At 40.0% G+C, this 20,777-nt stretch overlaps 1 protein-coding gene across 1 annotated transcript in view; it reads right to left on the bottom strand.

Moving 5' to 3' along the window:
* Positions 1–20,777, bottom strand: part of akap6 (A kinase (PRKA) anchor protein 6) — a 219,611-nt gene that overhangs the window by 143,934 nt on the left and 54,900 nt on the right. Inside the window, exons 11-12 of the mRNA XM_084741771.1 lie at positions 12,324–12,420; positions 10,041–10,243 (exon numbers count right to left, since the gene is read on the bottom strand). Of these exons, the coding sequence (XP_084597897.1) occupies positions 10,041–10,243; positions 12,324–12,420 (300 nt within the window). The remainder of the gene's footprint in view (positions 1–10,040; positions 10,244–12,323; positions 12,421–20,777) is intronic.

Here is a 20,777-nt window from a genome sequence, read left to right on the forward strand (position 1 = left end):
ATCCACAAAAAACATTTTCTCTGTTCTTTTGTTCTTAAACTTCACGTCCACTGAAAAGATACTGATGTTAAAAGTCCGACTGAGGTTTGACGTCACAGAAAACTGAAACTTTTTTTTTATTATTAAAGATTGTGTCCATTATTTGTTTAACAAATTAAATTGTAGACAACAAGGTGTAACTTTAACTCAAAAAAGTATTATCTTAAACTAAAGCAAAGAACTGATCTTTGTGGTGCGTTCACTTATGCTCCGAAATTCCACAATTGGAAATCTTGAGCTGAAACAATCAATCACTTAGCCGATTTACAGAAAGTCAATCTTCAATTACTTCTGGTTGATTTCTTTACGATTATTAAGTTTGATTGTCATTAAAATGGCTCTGATTTGCTGTTTTTCTCTGATTTATGTGACTGTAAAATTCATATCTTCAGGTTTTGGACTGTTGATTGGATAAAACAAGACATTTGAAGTCATGGAGTCACGGTGATTGACATTTTTCTGACACTTTAGGAACTACATGATTCTCTAAAGGCAAAAAAAAAATTAAACTAATGAATATCAACAACAAATCAGGTCCTACAGACATAAACATCTTCATTTGGTCCAGTTTTCTTGTGAAACTCCAGCAGTGGTTTGTGGACTAAAAGAATTAAACCAGACCTTCAATCTGCATGATAATGACTGAATTTTCATTTTTGGGTGAACCATCCCTTTAAACGGGAGCAGGGACAGTTCCATGTAGGTGGAAAAGGGCACCAACCATACAGGACAACAGTGTGACTTCTCTCAGAAACATGTTGCCTCTTAACAGCCGTTATGTGTCCTTAAAAACGTATTTTGTGAAACAAATCTGAAGGATATAAATGTCATTTGTATGAAACAGCGGTGTGAAGTTTGGAGAATCATCGTTTAAATGTCTCTTTGTGCTCTTTTCCTCCTCCTCCTCCTCCTCCTCCTCCGTCCCAGAGTCTGGTAGGTGAAACTCCCACCTGCCCTCCATCTTTTCTTCCCTCCTTTCTCTCCATCTTTCTTTTACCTTGATTCCTCTGCTCTTCACCTTTCCCCACCTCGCTCCATTCTGTCCCTCCCCACCTCCTCTCTCTTGCCCCTCCCCCCCTTCCTTGCCCCTCCACTCCTGTCTCCCTCTCTCCTTCTCTGTGTGGTCTGTAGGGTGAAATAGAGGCCTGAGGCCAACAAGCTGTCTCCACCAGCTACACTGATAAGACACACACACACACACAGTCAGAGTCACCATACAAGTGCCAACAGTCACAATCACAAATGTACAAGTGCCACACACACACACACACACACACACACACACACACACACACACACACACACACACACACGTACAGACGGTAAACGTTATTTAACTCAGCTCAGACTGTGTGAAGTGCCACCTGGGAGGTCACTTCTTACCTGAAAATTTTTCTCTCTCTCTCTCTCTCTCTCTCTCTCCACACACACACACACACACACACACACACACACACACACACACACCATGTATTTGTGCTCAAAATGTAACCAAAAACACACAGAAAAACACGACATGTACTCATTGTGTGTCAGAAATGTTGATGCATGTGAGTTCAAGTGTGAATTTACATGCTTACGCGCGGGTGTGTGTGCGCGCGTGTGTGTGTGTGTGTGTGTGTGTGTGTGTGTGTGTGTGTGTGTGTGTGTGCCTGCATGTGTGCGTGCTTAGGGCTGTTTGGTTCAGCTCTCTAACAGGATTTGTGTCCCCCGTGTCCAAAGGAACATGGTCTAATCTCGACCCATCACCTCTCTTCCACCTCACCCTGCATGACACGCCCCAACCTCCCCACCTCCCCCCTCCCCTGGGGAAATTGGTACGTTCCAGACTTGCAGACTCCTGAAAAAAAAAGAAAATTATATATATATATCTATACATAAAATATACAGTGTGGCTGCCTTCATAGTATACTGTTTGTGGAATTCATTGTTCTGATACAATAATTAAATACACCTGAGGAAGATGAAGATGAAGACAATATGTCAAAATCAAGAGAAATTTTACTTATAAAAACATGAGTTATTTATGTGGATCTTCTTCTCATCCATATTTAAGTCTCCCTCAGTTTCTTTGTCCCAAACAGTGTTTGTCTTCTCTAGTCTGCTTAAAGAAATGTTTTATTATTTATCTATCATTTTATTTTTGCATTTTATCTTTTGTTGGCTCATGAAGAGAAACAGGGAACAAATGTTTGTTTTAGTTTTTAGTCATGTATCATTTCTACAACAACTGGACCAACTTTTGTGTGTTTTCTTTTAGGATTTTTTTTTAGGATGTGTTAAATAATAAATACAAAAACAATATTTGAGGAAGAAGACCTGCAGAGCTATTTGATAACAACATCTTTACCATTTAATCTATATTTTATTCTTGTTGGTGATTGTTTAGGTCTCAGAGAAGATCCTGATTTGGTTAAAATAAGTATGTTATGATAAATATGTGTCTTGACGTAAGACACGAAACTAAAGTCACTTGATCAACACTTCAGGTACGATGGCGTTACAAGTGACAGCGCTGCTGGTGTTGATAGGGCTGCACGATTTGAAAAAAAAAAAAAGTCATATTGTGATTCTTTTAACTGAAACTGCAATTACAATATGTGATATGATTAGTGGAAATGATCAGTTTCACATTTTTTTGTTTTTGTGTTCACTAAAAAAAACTATTAAAATCATGATGATGTGATATTTATTGAGGTCTGAACCAAACTTTTATCTGGAGGAGAAGATTTTTCGGTCAGGTCATCTCTGCAGCTCGACTGTACCTCATTATCAAGCTGCTTTCTCACACATTTTTCCAAAAAAAAACAAAAACGCAAATTTTAGTTCTGGTTCTACGATTTGGATATTGCAGAAATGTAGTTCACCGAGCAGTTTCACACAAAACTAAACTATGACAAAACTACCACAAACTGTCACTTTCTTGACTAATGATTCAATTGGAATCAAAAAATGATTTATCTTCTGTCATCGTCTGAGCCGATGATTTTAATTGTGTAAAAATAATCTGCTATGATTAATATTTTGGTTATCAGTTGTTTAACAGTTTTCCAACTTAAAATACTTTGTATGACTGTGACCAGCTGATCCCTGATCAACATGATCAGACAGCAAATAATATTTAACCATTACACCTTCACACACCTTCATATCACTATAAAAATATATACTGTGACATAAATGATCATTGTTCTCATTTTCATTTAAAAACATTAAAATGATTAAAACTCTCTTCCCAAAATACAGTGAGGCAGTCGTGTTTACACCTGTAACTCCAGACAAAGATTCAGATTCAGGAGCTGTCACTGAACACATCCATTCACCTTTTCAGTGTGTGTGTGTGTGTGTGTGTGTGTGTGTGTGTGTGTGTGTGTGTGTGTGTGTGTTTCCAGACTCAGTCCAATCCCCTGTAATGTGACAGACAAATCCCACTAAGCTGTTAAATATTACACTGCTTTCACACTCGTATTAAACACCTTTCTACCTCTCTCACACTCCCTTTCTCTTTGTGTTCGTTCACCCCGCCAAAACACACACACACACACACACACGCATACACACACCGACACATGCACACACACTCAGCCTTTACCTTCATCCTCAATATGCAAAAAACACTACAGATGTCACTTGAAAATCTTCACACATGCACAACAAATCTTTAAAATGCAGCGACACACTGTAGAAGTCACATAACACAATATCCTCATACGACACACACGCATAAACCCTGTCTGTGTGTGTGTGTGTGTGTGTGTGTGTGTGTGTGTGTGTGTGTGTGTGTGTGTGTGTGTGTGTGTGTGTGTCCTAATCCCCGGTGCTGGCCGTCTTGTCGGAGTGTTATATTTGCTGGTATCAGTGTATCTTCTCCTCGCCGCCTAATCCCACCACCCCGGCTCTGATATTTCCTGACATTTACATGAATCGCCCCTCTCCAGACGGACGGACAGAGAGAAAGAGGGAGGAGGAGGAGGGCGGAGGGAGGGATTGGGAGGAGAAAGCTGGAAGATAGAGGGAGAGATGAAGGATGAATGAAGGGATGGGGCGTGCAGGGAAAGATTGAGAGATGAGAGAAGAGTGTGTGAATGTAAAGGTCTACAGGGGTTTAAACTTAAGGGAAAGTGAAGAGGAGGGATGGATGACAGGATGGAAGGAGGGATGAGGGAGGAGAGGGAGAAAGGAGAAATGGCAAGGATGACATGAAAAAGAGGGATGAGGGAAGATAGTAAGAGTGGAAGGAGGAGGATGAGGGATGGATGGAGAAAAATGGTGAGAATAACAAGGAAAAGAGAAGACAGAAAAAGACGAGGAGTGGAAGAAGACATACAGGACATGTCAGAGAAAAGCGAGATGAGGGGGACGAGGGATGGAGGTATGGAGACATACTAAAACATGTAGAAAGAAAGGACAGAGAAAGAAAGTCAAAAGGAGGAGGGACTAAAAGAATTTTTTTTCATGAAAGACAGAAAAGTTGTAACCTTGTCAGCGACATATGTTAACACCAATAACAACAAGCTCCTATGAGGACCAAGAGAGACAGATACACACACACACACACACACACACACACACACACACACACACACACACACACACACACACACAGTATTACTCATCGGAGACTCGTTAAAGCTCAGCCTAAATTAATGACCTCACACCACACCTGTTGTTGCTACAGCGACCATATTAGCAATTAATCAATAGAGAGGAAGAGATGAAATACATTAAGGAGAGACTGAATTGAATCATAAATGAGAAAAAGTTCAGTCAAACTGAATTTCAAGTCGACAAAACGACCTGAACGTCTGTGAAGGCCCCATTAATCCTGAAAGGTTCGTACGGGTTTTGGAGCAACATATGCTGCCATACAAACGTCTATTTCAGCGAGACGATGCCAGGACACATTGTGGACGTGTTCCAGCAGCGTGTCTTCGTAATATAAGAGGTCAGGTACCAGACTGACCTGCCTTCAGTCCAGACCTGTTTCCCATTGAAAATGTGAGGTGCACAAATCACGACAACAGAGACCCCGGACTGTTGAGCAGCTGAAGAATGAGACAGAATTTCTTTTTTTTTTTAAAGTGTTTTTGTTTAAACTGTGTATTTCTGTATCTAAACTATTTCATCATTCTTGGGGGGGGGGGGTGCATTTAGATAAATAATATTATAAGTGCTATCATTACCAATCAGTGATGATATTGTATTCAGATAAATGTGTCCAAACATGTTATGTTATATATTCAGTATCAGAGGCAGCAGCAGCCCACAGAGCTGCAGTCACATTCAGTAAATTGCATGCTAACTATCTTAGAGCCGGGTGTGAAATATGTCATTTGCCTCTGCTCTTAATTGCACTAAAAATGAAGATTAAGAGGATGAATTATTGATACAAGTTGGTATTTAATCTTTTGTAATGAATAGTGGATCCGCTGGTTATAAATATTGTACGAGGCTTCATAATTTGATAAATTTATTCCAATTTGCCCTTTATTTTGCCCTTTAGTCAAGGTTACGTTCATTTAAACACACACACACACACACCGATGCTAATAGATGCTCACAAGCCTGCACTGGAAATTCACACACACGCTCACACACACACACACACACACACACACACACACACACACACACAAATGAACTGCAGTGTGTTTACCTACCCTCTGCCCTTGGTCATTCTTGTATCATCTTTTTTTTTTTTTTTTTTTTTTTTTAACTGAGGTTCGTAAACACACACACACACAACACACACACACACATAAACATGATGCCCTTGGTTGACCTTGCAGCCTGCCCCCCCCATCCTCACTCCCCACCTCGGTGTCTGTGGCGGTAATTAGGCCGTGCATCTGATTGTCATTAAAGAGCACTAGCAGATAATGAACAGGCAGTAAAACCACATTCAGAGATTCTTAACTGCAAAGACTGTCGCTGATTTCCTCCACAACAACATGGAGCTGTGTGACGGCGTCACTGTGAAGCAGCTGGAATGTCACCAAATCATCACAGGTACTGAAAACATATAGAAATATTAATATATCTCTACACTGTTGGTTGCTGCCTCAACATGTTAAAGGTGCACAGAGACGTCGTTATTTGTATTTGTAACTTTTTAATCAACAAAATTATCTGTATCTGTGTTCAAATAGAAAAACAGAAGTGGGCGTGGCTTACACCGGAAGTCACGTTAAATCAGCCAAATGTTTTATTTTCCTAATCTAATATTCATTGTAATGCAACTACTGTGCATTACAGTACAAAATTAAATTGAATAATGGCATATAATTAATTTTTTTAACTATTTTCAAATGCTAACACTATACATCTGTCTTTCTTATTTCTTTATTTTTTTAATGGCTATGTTATGTAGGGATGCAACTAATGATTATTTTCACCATTAATTAATCTGATGATTATTTTCTTGAGTAAAAATGGTGAAAAATGTCGATGATGACGTCCTCAAGTGTCTTCTTTTGTCCAAAACCCAAAGATATTCAGTTTACTGTCAGAGAGGAGTGAAGAAACCAGAAAATATTCACATTTAAGAAGCTGGAACCCAATTAATCGATTATCATGTTGATTTTAATGATCAATCGCAGCTCTAAAACTAAGTTTTATGACCATCTGAAACCCACCACCACCTCTCCTTTAACTGGGGATACTGAAAAATTAGCCACTGGAAAAAAGTGAAAGATTATGTTTTGCATCGATGAGGTTGATGCAACTTGTTTTAACCATGCAGAGGACAGGTCTAATCATGCAGCTGGCTTTTTCCAAACGATAATAAGCAACTTCAGATAGAAGAAATATTTGTTTGCATCGCATTATATTCACTTTCCTGAACAACAGATTCAGATTTGGGTGCATCCATAACAATAATTATACCATCATATTTATGCAGAAACAATGACAGAAAAACAAAACAGCCCCACTGGAAAAAAAAAAGTTAAAAAAACATTGCAAATGTGCAAAAACTCAATCAAAATGTTTTTGAACAATGTAATGTTCAGGAGCAAAATTCATGTGTGCACACGTGCTGAGCCCTGAACATTTTTGACAGATTTCATAGCTGCAAGTGAAATACCAACCCAATCTTTCTCATCTACTTGTGAGTGCATGCAAGAACTTCAGTGCTCAGGTCAAAAAGCTGAGCTGTGTACCTACATTTTCTCAAATGTTGACAACGATGTTCAAGCACAGAGAAATATATAATTTATTTAAGGTAACAGTGCATTTCCTGCTAGCCATCGCTAGCTAGCTGCTATAACTTCCGGAGGAATGAAGTCGGCGTGATCCCACACTATTTCATGACATCATCAAACGTCTTTTGTTATTGTTTTAAAGGTGACATATTTTGCAAAATACACTTTTTCATAGTTTTTCGACAATAATATTCGTCCCCAGAGTCTCTAAAGACCCTCAACATATGAGAAACTGCGTTCTTCACTCCTTTTTTCTTGTTGCCCTTTCAGAAAATGTGTGTTCCAAAACACCAGTCAGATTTGCATCCCCTTATGATGTCACAAAGGGCTTAGCACAACATGCAAGTAGGTGACCATCCTGTCCAGCTGCAAAAATAGCCAGTATGAGAAAAATAATGTGTTTTATGAACATTAAAGCCTCTAAACCTCCTCTATTAGAACCCCTGAATAAAAAGATGGACCCAAACTTGCATTTTGTACTCGACTTTAACTCGCCTCACATAGCCAGAGTCATGACTTGGATTTTAGATTTGGGTGACCTTCATCCTTGAATAAGTTGTTAACAGTGAAAACACCGGGAGACATTTTGGCTGCCTGGTGCCTCGTCTTCAGCAGGTTTTGCTCTTGACTGTTAGTTTGGGTTCATGGTTCAGCCGCCGAGAACAGACATGAAGTAAATGATTGAAAATATCACAGAAATATGAACATGTGCAGCCGACAGAAATAATTCAGCAGGTTCACACCTCAGTTTGTTGTTTGGAGGTTTTACGGATCAAAGCTTTAAGTGCAGAGGGAGATTCACACAGATAATGAATGGACTGTTAATGTGCTGCGGCCAAGCAGCTAATGGACACACACACACACACACATAAAAACACACAAATACAAAAATACACTTTCGCTATAAGGAGTGTACACACACATACACACACACACAGAGGTGGTAGCTGGCTAATGGCTGTCACTGTTGACTGATCACAGTGATCAGGCTGCTGCAGCTCTAATTGCAACTAAACAATCTGAAAACAACCAGAGTCAGGTCCACCAGAGGAGGAAGAAGAGGAGGAGGAGGAGGAAGAGAGAACAACCAGAGAGCCAGAGAGGAAGAGGAAGAGAGGAAGGGGAGGACGAGCTATATGAAGCAGGAACGGGGAAGAAAAATTTTAATTAAAATGATGCAATGAGACAAAGAAAGGAAGACAGAAAACAGAGGACAGATGGAAGGAGGGGGTTAACTAGGAGCTAAATGAATGAAGAAACTATTCACACATGTTGATTTCTACAGATTTTTAAATATTCATTTTATTTTATTCATCTATTTATTTACTCTTTAAGGTCTTGGATCTGTTTGTTGATGTCAAATCACAGCATGCATTTTTATGGTGTTCCTCAAGGTTTTGATGTCTTAATGGTGTATTTTTTGTCAACTTTTAACCATTCTCAAGTGCTCAGAAATGGTTAAGTTTTTACACCAGATCTGTATAATGATGGGATCAACCCCAAAACTTATGAGCCATGATAGAGCATCATGGGAACCGGCATCATCGAGTTCCACCGTAATGTTCGAAGCCCTTATACACTCTAAACTAGAGATGCATAATAATATCGGCACGTCATCAATATCTGCTCAAAAAGGCTTTAACATGGCCTGAAATGAACAATTCTGCCGGTGTGCATATGACATGATTATGTATCTTAGCATCTTCTCGATCATTATTATTTTGCCCAGAACATTTTGTAAAGCATTTTATTTTATGTTTGCCTCTGCCAGTCGGGCATCAAGTGTGGGCAGAACAATATGTTCATTTCATCATCATTTCTCTGCAATTAGGTGGAAAAATATGTCCATATACTGGTGTCAGCAACAGGTTAAAATAAGTTGGAAAATATCAGCATGATGGATATCGGCTGAAATCCAATCTCCTGCATCCCGACTCTAAACTTCCAAAATTTGAATAGATGCCTGCATCTCAAATTAATCTTTAGGTTCCAAGCTTTCAGGCAATATGTAGCATCTCTGCCTGGCAGGTTGACCTGCTGTCTCCTGCAAAAGACAAAACTGGGTCTGTGGTAGGAACGAGTGGAGTGAAAGAAGTTTAAAGGGTGGATGAGATGTAAACATCTGCCAGTTATGTTGAGACAGGGATTTCCTTCTCAAAGAAAATGATCTTCATGTATCTTTATCTCTTTCTCAATAAAAATATATATAGATGTTTGCAAAATAAAGGGAAGGAAGAGAATGAACAAATGAAGAGAGCAAGAAAAGAGGAGAAGAATGTGGAGGGAAAGATTTTCAAATCTGTTTCTTCTCTCAGTGTGTAGAAAGACACAAATTTCTAAACACACACACACACAGCAGTGACAAGATGCGAATGACAGGACTGTTGCAACACGAGAGAAATACAGAAAAGGAGATTACATCTAATTAACCAAGTCCAGCCAATTAACCAGCAGCCAATTAGAACTGAGAAACCAATCAGGATGTTAATTGGCATCCAATACAAATGTTAGACAGAAATTTACAAAGGACAGAGTGTGTGTGTGTGTGTGTGTGTGTGTGTGTGTGTGTGTGTGTGTGTGTGTGTGTGTGTGTTTGTGTGTGTGTGTTTGATTTGACTGTGTGCTCGTGTGTGTGATAGGAAGAGAGAGGGATAACAGGGATCAACTACAGAGGAAATGGAAGGATATAAACCGAAGAGTGAAAAACAAAACAGAAAACAGATGAACAGAAATACGGAGAGATTCAAAGCTAAACAGAAAATAAAAACCAACATTTAGTGTTTTCTTTTTTTTTTTTACCTTGAGGCCGTCAGATGGGCAAGGAGCCTGCCGGTTGGCCGACGGCTCTCCCGAGGCCGCGAAGGGCTCGTGCGATTGGCTGGTGTAGAGGAGGCGGGCCTGGATGCAGCGGAGGGCGCGGAGCATCCAGCCATGTTGGCGCCGGATCTGCCGCTGGAGCTGATCCCATTGGCTGGAAACCATATGGAGGATATCCTTCAGACCTGCGGGGCGAGAGACACCGGGATAAGCAGAGTGAAGAGAGAGATACTGAGAGGGATGGAAACAGAAAGAAAATGAGAGAATGAAACCAACTGTCACACTGATTTCATATGAGCTTGTCCTGATGTCACACAAAAATTTAAATTATTGCCAGAGGGAGGAACGGTTACAAACTGGTTTTAAGGTTTGTCACCTTCTTTTTGTCATGCTTAATAAAATCTATGCCTGATAAATCATCAAAACACTGCTTCAGACTGGGATCCATGTCTGCATGTGTTACACTGACTAAACCAGATGATATATATTCAATACTTTTATGTTCAAACCTTGAAAAAGTTCAAAATCACCGTTAAATAGTTCAAATGTCCAACATCAGTCACTCCAAGTGAGGGCTGTGCATTGTTTGAATGTTAACTGACTGCAGTTCTACTTATCATCATCATCATCATCATCATCATCATCATCATCATTTCTCATGCAAAAACAGTTCATGGATCAAGTTTCACAAATGTAAAGATTTGCTTATTTTCCTTTTAATTGCTTATTTTAGGTTCATATCATTGGTTGGACAAAACAAGCATTGTGAAGGTGTCACTTAGGACTCTGGGTAATTATGACCACACTTCTGCACTATTTTCACATTTATTCCAAACCCAAAAAATCGATTGATCAATGGAGAAAATAATCAGTAGATAGATCCTTCGCAGTGCAGGGTTTAACTGCAAAGTAGCACAAGGAAAATTTGTAAAAGAACCGACTGAGTGTGGAAATCAAAATTTCTTGATTCCTTTTGGAATCATAGTTCACCCTTTGCTAAGCCCCTCCTCTTAACAGCAACTGTCCAATCATTGGTTAGCAACCGTAACCAAGTCGCCACAGGCTGGTCAAGCTCTGCATTTCTCTGCATGGTGAGGTGGCGTGTGTGGAGCGCTAAGACACGAGATACTCAGTGTTTCTATGCACGTCTCTCAGGCGAGCTCTCGCAGGTCTAAGCCAGGTCGTCTTAGCTCTTATATTTCACCATCCAACTAGTGCAGGTCTTTTCACTCAAACATGTATGCAGCTGTTCAATAACTTTACTGTAACAAATTTCTATCATTTTCACGGCATCGTTACTGAAAAATAACAAAAATCTTACTGCATAACACGAATTTCTGAAGTTTTTACAGCATGACTGCAGTAAAATGAAGAAAAACTTGTAATGTGAACACAGCAAGTTGCTGTATCCTCATCATTGGTGGAAGAATGTTAAATATATTATTACTGTAAATCTGAATGGGGGATTAATTTTCCAGCAGTCACATAATAATCTGCCTTAACTGTCAGCACATTTTGCATTATTTAAAACACAAACCGTCTCTACTTTCGTTATCATGGAGGCAGAAGAGGACCTGACTTTCCTCCAGTCCTGATAAGTGTCACAGATTATGGGAATATACAGTTTTGTGCTGTTGGCCACCTGCTTTATCCCCTTTATGTAATTTTAGCTTCAGCATTAGCTAATGCTAGAAATCTGCTAGCAAGAGTCAACATTTCAGCAGAGAATCCACACCTGACAGGTAGAAATGAGACGCTGCTGTTGTTTACTTCTTCAAGGAATCAGAGAGCGTTTTAACAATTACTCACAATTTATCACTGCAAGCTGCATAACCTGCTAACCTGCGTAACCTGCTGTTACAACAAGTCTCTGCCTCTTCATCTAAAACAACTCTCTCTGTATCATTACGTTTCCTGGCCATCTTTTATAAATTTTATAAAATACAAAATTATATTGAATCTTTCTTTCGCTGGCAGCCAGTTTTCAGCCTGCCGTCTTTTCTATGTCTGCCTCTCCATCTCGGTCTTTGTCTTGATCTCTCTCGGTTTCTCTTTCGGCTACATTCATATGAGTTCTCCTCTCTGAAGGTCACTCTGTTAATCCAAATATTAATAATGAATGGAACAGAGTTGGGGCTCCGTTATGGCCACCTGTGTGTGTGTCTGAGTGTGTATTCACTTATTGTGTGAGTGTGTGGGAGGTGTGAGTGAATATGAATGTGAGAGCGTGTGTGTGTGTGTGTGTGTGCGTGTGTGTAAAATTACCTGATTGGTGGGAGGTGATGACAGAGAGCAGCGCTCTGCCTTCCTCCATTATACTCTCCTTCAGAGCGCTGTGGCTGTCCACGTTCAGCTTGAAACTCTGAAACACACAAAGATCATCATCAGCATCCACATATTTTTATATTTACACAGAGGATAAGGGATTTAACAGGTGTGACAGGTGAGGAAACACGATCAGGCAGACGATCAGACGTTGAGGCTCGGTGCACATTACAGGATTTTTTGAATCTTAGCTGATTTTAAAACTCACTTGGAATTTACTGTACACTAAACCAGCCAAACATCTGATCAACACACCAGATTAATCGTACCAATGATGAGATTTAAGACAAGAGAAATGAAGATTAACGGGTAATGTACCTCCCTTAGCTTTGGTTAATTCATTCTAATTACTTATTTAAAGTTAATCATCAATATATTTATGTTAACTTTAAAATGACTAGTCCTTCAAAATGACTGAGCAGCACTCTTCAGTGTTTCTACAGTAATCCAAGAATTATTCAAATTAGATTAAATTTTTGGTCATTCAAAAGATTATTTTACAAAGATCTGACTCAAGCCTAATCAATGGATTAAAGGGGATTATCTGCAGTTTTTTATGAGATGAAAACAAGTCACCAAAACAGGACTCAATGAGGACAAACGACAAGAGATGTTTTGGTTTTATTTTCTATTTTCACACTTTAAAAACTGTCTTTTGTTGGTCTTTTACTCTCATGTGTTTGTCAAGAAAAAAAAGTCACACATGCAGTGAAGGAGGACTCGCACAAAGTACAAAGAAGCTTCAGACTTGAGTCTTGATTTTAGATATTTGTGATATTTACATTTCCGTAGAGCGCAAAAAGTGCACTTTTGCACATTTTTGACATGGATGGATGGATGGATGGATGGATGGATGGATGGATGGATGGATGGATGGAGGCACAGCACAGCCTGAGGCAGTGCTAAAAAACACTCCAGTGTCAGATCTATGAACACTGCAGCCTCTTGTGTGTGTGTGTGTGTGTGTGTGTGTGTGTGTGTGTGTGTGTGTGTGTGTGTGTGTGTGTGCTCAGTCCTCAAGACTTAACCACTTCTGACACCCTGCTGTGCTGCAATGGGAAATGCTGCACACACACACACACACACACACTCAGAGCACTGTGTGTGGGTGTCAACCTGATCTCAGTGATCAACAGGGGTTGAAACAAATGACATGTAATTAGGATTATGTAATCAGATTACAAAAACTATGATCCTTGAATATGAGTCCTTTCTTTTTCTTTTCTCTTGCTACGTTTCTTGTGACCAGTTTGCACCAAATAATGAAACAAATTCTTTATATGTTCAAAATCTACTTGGCAATAAATCTGATTCTGATTCTGATTCTCTGCCAGAATAAAACAGAAAAGAAATTTTGTTGTTATCTGACAAAAGAAGAAACCAAAAAGCAGGAAGTGGATAAAATAGAGGGACAACATGATTGTTGTGGAATATGTACAGAACACATTATTAAAAGCATCTTTCCCGCTGAGTTCCTCTCGGTTTGGTGTTATTTTCATATTTTCTCCACACAGCAGCAGTCAGTGTGCAGCCGTGCTCCGGCTCTGTGTGCTCAGTCTGAGACAGTCCTCCGTCTGCAGTGAGGGATAGACGGACGACGGCATCAGTCAACACATGACAAGGTCAGACCTCCACACCACCAATATTTATGGAGCAGGATACACACAGTGGAGACGGATGGGACGAGGTGGTTTAACCCCCCGGACACACACACACACAAACACACACAAACACACACACACACTGAGGGCCAGCGGAAAAGAGACAGAGTTTGGCATAAAAATTTGACTTTTATCAGGAGATGGTGTACAAGAGCTGCAATCTAGAGAGAGATTATTGTTAGTTTTGGTTTCTGCTACCAGCAGTTGATAAAACCCAGAAATATTAAACTTAAACTTAACTTACTGTCTGTAAAGTAAACTTCTCCTTAGTGAAATTAAAGTTTTACTCTAGGAATTCTAGTTGGTTTCCGTCACCCAACTATATTCTAAGCAGTTTTTATTGTTATTTTAAATTTTGCTGCACAAAGTTCTGCCCACAGGTTAAGATCTAAGCAACCAGAAATGTATGAAGGTGCTGAACCATTAAAGTAAGAGATCACCTGTATTGAGCTCAGCAGGAAATTGAACCCTCAACCCCGGCAGTGTTGGTGCTCTGCTTCACCCACTGAGCTACACCAGACTGTCACATAAAAGCCTCACATCTCCTAAACAAGCTTTAACTGCTGTGAGCAGACAGTGGTGACACTGTCCCTTACATATTACACTTCACAGATAAACAATAAAATATCACTTTGAAAACCAAACCATCAGCTATATCTCTTCACAGCGCGCCCAAAAACACATTCATATATCAATATTATCCAAATAAAACATGACTGTCTGCATTCTGCAATCATTACTGCCCTGCAAACGTCGTAAATTACTTCAAATCTCACGGCTGATTGAGTAATTTTACAGACTCGGCGGCCACTCTGCCCCACATAATTTCCAGATAAGCTGGTGAAAAAGCTCACAGCTAATAAACATAAAGTACATTTATCAGCGCTACAGAAAACACAGCGTGACTGTCTGCGTCTCTGGGATAGGGCCGGCTGATGTTAGGAATGAATTAGGTTGTGCAGATTAGCCGGGCTATCGGAGAGCGATCGTATTTCAGCGCCTTATTCCACGAGCGATTCGGCTCCGTTTCCTCCGTTTAATATATGGAGAGCATAGAATCGATAAGAGTAGAACAGCCAGCCATCAATCACATGATGATAAGGCATGCAGAGCATGCTTTTATGTACGTCAGACAGCAGGCGGTAATAAGAGGCTGTGTGTATGTATTTATGTGTCTGAGAGACAGAGAGAGGGAGTGTGAAGAGAATAGAGACAGCCGTCTGTGTGTGTGTGAGAAAAGACAGGAGACAACCAAGAAAAGGACAGTGTGTGTGTTTCAAGATGAGAAAAACTACAGAAAAGTTATGGACTACAGTAAAAAACAAAACAAAAAAAACCCATGATGTTTTGACCAGTAAAGACCCATCAGCTGTGACAGATTTTATGAACTGCCTCCTTTAAAGTCTCTGCAAATGTAGTTAGACTTTGAGTGTCTCATTAAAGGGACAGGTCACCTGTGTCCTACGTATGTGAGCTGCTAAGTTTTGTGGTGGTGGAGGTGTAGGTCATAGACATGTCTGCCCTCTCTCACATATGACAGAACTGGATGGCACTCGGCTTGTGGTGCCCAAAGCAGCAAGAAATACATTTGAATGAATTCGAGTTCCCAGAAATCTTAATCCAGCTACTCAAGATAACCCACAGACCCTACAGGTAAGAAAGGAAAATATGTCTTGTGGGTGAACTGTCCCTTTAAGCATCCACACAAATCCGAGTGAAAATAAACATTCATAATGACCTGAAACATGGATGGACATGTCCAGACATGTTTGAGCCACCAGAACCAGAAGACGGTGACAGGATGGTATGTTTTTCTCTTCTGTGTCAGGTTTTTGGAAGTGAAGTGACAGGGTGAGGCAGTGTCATTTGCGTGTCGGTTCGTGGGGCTTGTATAGTGCGGGGGGACCGTGGCGCTGGCACGTCACAGAGTCATGTTTCAGGTCCATCCAAAAAGTCCTCAAGAGGGCGGGGCTATTTATGATGGAGCATCCCAGTCAAAGTCTTTTTTGTTGTGTAGTACTCGTATAACTGATTTGACATTAAACGTCTTAAATCTTGAATCAAATGTGTGTTTAGAAAGTGTGTTTGGCCAAATGTATATTGCAGGAAACCTGCTGGTGAGTGATTGTAATCTACAGGTAACCAACCATCACTGAATCAAACTGTTCAATGGTGAAAGTAGCAGGTGGAATTTGGGGATTTCTCAGCAGCTGTGGCCAGTGGCATAAAACGCTCTAACTCTCTGCTCTGATTAACACACACGCACACACACACACACACACAGTGGGCTGAGAGACGAGCCGCTTCAAAGCCTGAGTGATCAGATTACCTGTTAGCATTAGCATATTAGCCTGGAGCGCGGGGTAGGACGGCCTCAGAAGCCTACCTAATATCATTTAGCTTTTAGCATTAGCATATTAGCGAGGCGCTAAGAGGTGTGCAGCGCTGATACTGAGATGACATTGAGGTTTGACATTGAGATTGTGTGTTAGGCTGCACACACACACACTCACACACACACACGCACACACACACACACACACGGGCTGAGGTTGATGAGACATGATCTGATCAAAGAGTCTTTGTAATAATGATGATCAAATTGTCTCCATTCAGACCGAGCCGAGAGAAACTATACTGCTGCGACTGTATTCCCCCGAGGTGTGTGTGTGTGTATGTGTGTGTGTGTGTGTGTGTGTGCGCATTTCTTCACCCAGAAGACTCTCTTTGGCTTTCTCTCTCTATTTTCCTCGAGCTTTTATATTAAGCAATAAAATGCTAACTCCTCTCTCTCCTTCCCCTCTGTCTTTCTTCTTTTCCTCCTCTTCCCTTCTTGTATTTTATCCCTCACTCCTCTCTCTCTCTCTCTCTCCCTCCATCACCTCCCATCTCTTCTCACCCACCCTCCTCATTTTCCTTCTCTTTCTCTGTCGTTCATTTCTCTGACGTCTCCTGCATTTTCCCAGAAGTACCAAGTAGCATAGGAACTGGCGGCTGGTGAGAAATGCACCTTTACCTTAAGCGCACATTATGTCAGTTCTGTCACGAGGAGTCTCTCACATTAAAACAATAAAAAAGGATGTAGTTTGTTGACATCATGAAGTAGCGCGGGATCATGGGAGTTGTTACCGTTTGCTGATGAAAATCTATCTGACATGACTCAGACATCATTTTCACAAAGAGGTCATGTTTTTAAGTTTTATTCACATTATGTAAAGTCACGTTCCTTCCTCACTCTCTGACATAGTCAACGTATCCCCTGTGTTCACTGAAGTTACAGAAACTAGCAGCTAACAGGAAACGCACCATGACCTTGAATAAATGATGGATTTCTCAGGGTTTCACCATTTTTGGAATGGCATTTTTGGGTAATGCAAGCACACAACTCAACAAAATATAAAACAAGCTGTAGGTCTATTTTAATGCTTTTACAAATTACAGTAAAATAAAAACAGGCACTCAGTGGAAATTGAATAAGCAGTACTGAGCTTCATGGACATATTATACAGTCACTCCAGGTTTTCGTGGGCTGTTTTTGGAAATGCTTGATTTCACAGCAGCTTTTCTAAAAAGATCGCAATGCATGTTGCAATGTTTTTAGGCATTTTTTTGCAATGAAAGTTAAGGCACAAGTGAAAATCGCCAAACTAAGGTTTCAAATTTTTTGTACAATTCATTAAAATCAAAGCTAACCTGTTCCAGGAAAACAAAATTGCATAAATAAAATAAACATGCACAGAGTGTTGATAAATCTCAATAACAAATACATGTGTAATGTTCACGCGGTGGATTTCTATGATTGGTTGAACTAGTGGGGAGCAACCATGATGAAAGGTTGCAGTGTTTTGAAAAAAATTGCAAGGTCATGCAGAATTCACAGGGTTGAATTTGTTTGGACTGTTGCGATCACAACATCAGAACTTCCTGGAGGGACTGATTATACATGGACGCCACATTGGCCTTGGGTTGTACGTCAATGTCGTCGCCATATTGGACATCTGACCGCCATACAGCTGACCTGTAAAGAAACATGTAAAGATTGAAGCTGTGATTCATCTGGATGAAAACCACTACAATGTTTATTTCACAACCAATTTCAGTGAGTCGAACGCAAGGATTCATGATCTAAGATAGAAAATAAAAACAAAACTTTTATTCTTCATTCATGTAAATCATGAACCTTTGAATACAACAACAACCACTCATTGAAATCAGTTCAGAAATAAACATTATTGTGCTTTTCATCCAGACAAACCACAACTCCCCCTCTTACATGTATTTGTTCTCAGTCCAGTATCTGTCCAATACGGCAACAACGTCGACGTAATGCAGCAACGAGCCGAGACGGTCAATGCAGCATCTACGTTTAATATGTCTGAGTTTAACAGGAGGATAAGGTTCAGATCTTGCTTGCGGAGGTCAAAGGTCAGTGGTTAGGGCATCCTGCAACTATAGAGCGATGGTGCTGGAGGGGGATGATGGGAAAATAATAATGAGCCGAGGGATGAACACACACAGTCTCCCATTTCATCTTCACTGCTTTTATCCTGATTTCTCTCTTTTTATTCCAATTTGTTCTCATCTGCATCTCTTTCTCTTCCTCCTTCTGTTTCACCATCTCTGCCCTCCTTTATTTTCTCTCTCACCATTTCATGTTTATTTTCTGACCATCTGCCCTCAACTTGCTCTTCTTCTCTCGTCTCTTTTTATCTTTCCAGGTAGTTTCTTCTACTATATATTAAAAAAAAAAAATCAAATAACTCTTCCTGTGTTTCTCTAATTTACACACACATCCTCTAAAACAACCAGACGCCTATAGATCAGTGAGTGCTGCATCACTGTGTATGAACGCACACACACACACACACACAAAGACACGAGAAGCACTTTGGCAATTACTCACACGCTTTATGGCAAACATATGGGCGTCACACATGCACACAAACAGTCTCAGAGCAACACTCATCAAAAATGCATTCAAGAGTACAAGGAAATGAGACATGAACACACACACACGTCACATATCACTGTAAAAACCAACTGATGTACATTGTTGTATGCATGCATGCACACACACACACACACACGCTAAGACAAACAAACAGATTGTATTTGCATATAAGCGTACAAATGCAAACATATACGCACAACAGTAGGCATGTTTTAGCTGCACACACACACACGCGCACACAGAGCTGCTATTTGCATACATTTGCATGTTCCTAGACAGATTTCCAAATCAGCATCTCCATATCCGTCCCTGCAGAACTGCACCATGCACACAGATACACACACACACACCAAGTTGTGTTATCCAGATATTTATTTCTGCTGTGTGTGTGCGTGTGTGTTTGTTTTTGGTTTGTTTACACGTGTCGACTTTGTTGTGGTTGCCAGCAGTGCTAACGTTAGCGGCGGTTAGCTTCAATTAGAATTGCCGGCTCTTAATTGGCGCGTCTCGTTAAATAAAGCAAAAGAGGATGAAAAGGCATCGCTAATAGGACTTTGAACTGCTACACTGTTGATAGCGTGTTAGCTAACCGACTCTGTGTTTGTGCGTGTGTGTGTGTGTGTGCATGTGTGTCTGTGTCGATAGTCACACTTGCACTTTGTAGTTATTAGTGTGTGTTAGGGTGTATAATCGTGTGTGTGTGTTTTGTTGATTACTGCAGAGAGACAGGTTCTCTCTCTTCTCTGTTGGTCTCTGTATCCATCTCTGGTTTTCTGGCTTTTCGTCTGAGTTTTCTTTGTTTTTATACTTTTCTCTCCAGTCCTCTCTCTGACAGAATGGATTTACATTTTACTCATTTGCTTTGTTCAAGACATGTTTGAGGAAATTTATTTTGGACTTCAGTCACATGGAGGAGTCAAACCACAAGAGTTCTAGTGAGTTATCTTGAAATAAATTATGTAATTGGAGATATTTATTCAATAGAAGCTGGCTCCACCTTTTTGACTTACACTTTTTGAAGGTTTTGTGCTCCTCATCAAAGTGGGACTTTGGGAAATTAAGTCAAAAATGAAGAAGTGGGGTAGATACAGAAATTATTTTTCACTTTTGTTAACAATGCAAGGTCATTTGGCCTTGGCAGAGGTCTGCGCTCTCTGAGGGCCCTTCTAGTTTTATTTATGATAAATTAAAAAAGGAAGACAAACAACATTCACAGTTCCTTTGCTTGCTTGTTTTTTACCTACCAGCAGTCCAAAAGCTAAAGATTTTAAAATTTACTGTCACTTATGAAACAAAAGCAGCAAATCCTCTTATTTCACAAGTTTAAACCAAAAAATATTTGGCATTTTACGCAATATCACGTGAGAAGGTGTGCTGTTGTACTGAATATCAGCACAGCTGTGATTAAAACTTCCAAAAAACTAGAGTCATTTCCTGTATATTAGTAGTTTAATTATTCTTTATGATCCATTTTAATAACATGATGTTTGTAACGGTTATTAGAACATCTGTAAATCACAGTGATAGATGAAGTTAAAAGTCCCAGTGCTGTTATAATTTATATCAGCACTCATGGAATGCCTCTTGTCCAATCAAATTACATTCTTCTCACTCATAGCAGTGAAGGTGTCGCTTCAGCGCAGACCTCAGCTGAGTGGAGAAATGTGTGGCTGAGTTTAAAGGGATAGTCCACCCAAAAATGAAAATTATCTACTCACTGTCAATTGAAGGTCAGGTTTATTTTGTTAGTCCACAAAGTTTCACAGGAAAACAGTGTTGCAG

This window comes from Lutjanus erythropterus, chromosome 18, assembly GCF_056507025.1.
Source record: "Lutjanus erythropterus isolate fLutEry1 chromosome 18, fLutEry1.hap2, whole genome shotgun sequence".
In the NCBI taxonomy this organism is placed as follows: domain Eukaryota; kingdom Metazoa; phylum Chordata; class Actinopteri; order Lutjaniformes; family Lutjanidae; genus Lutjanus; species Lutjanus erythropterus.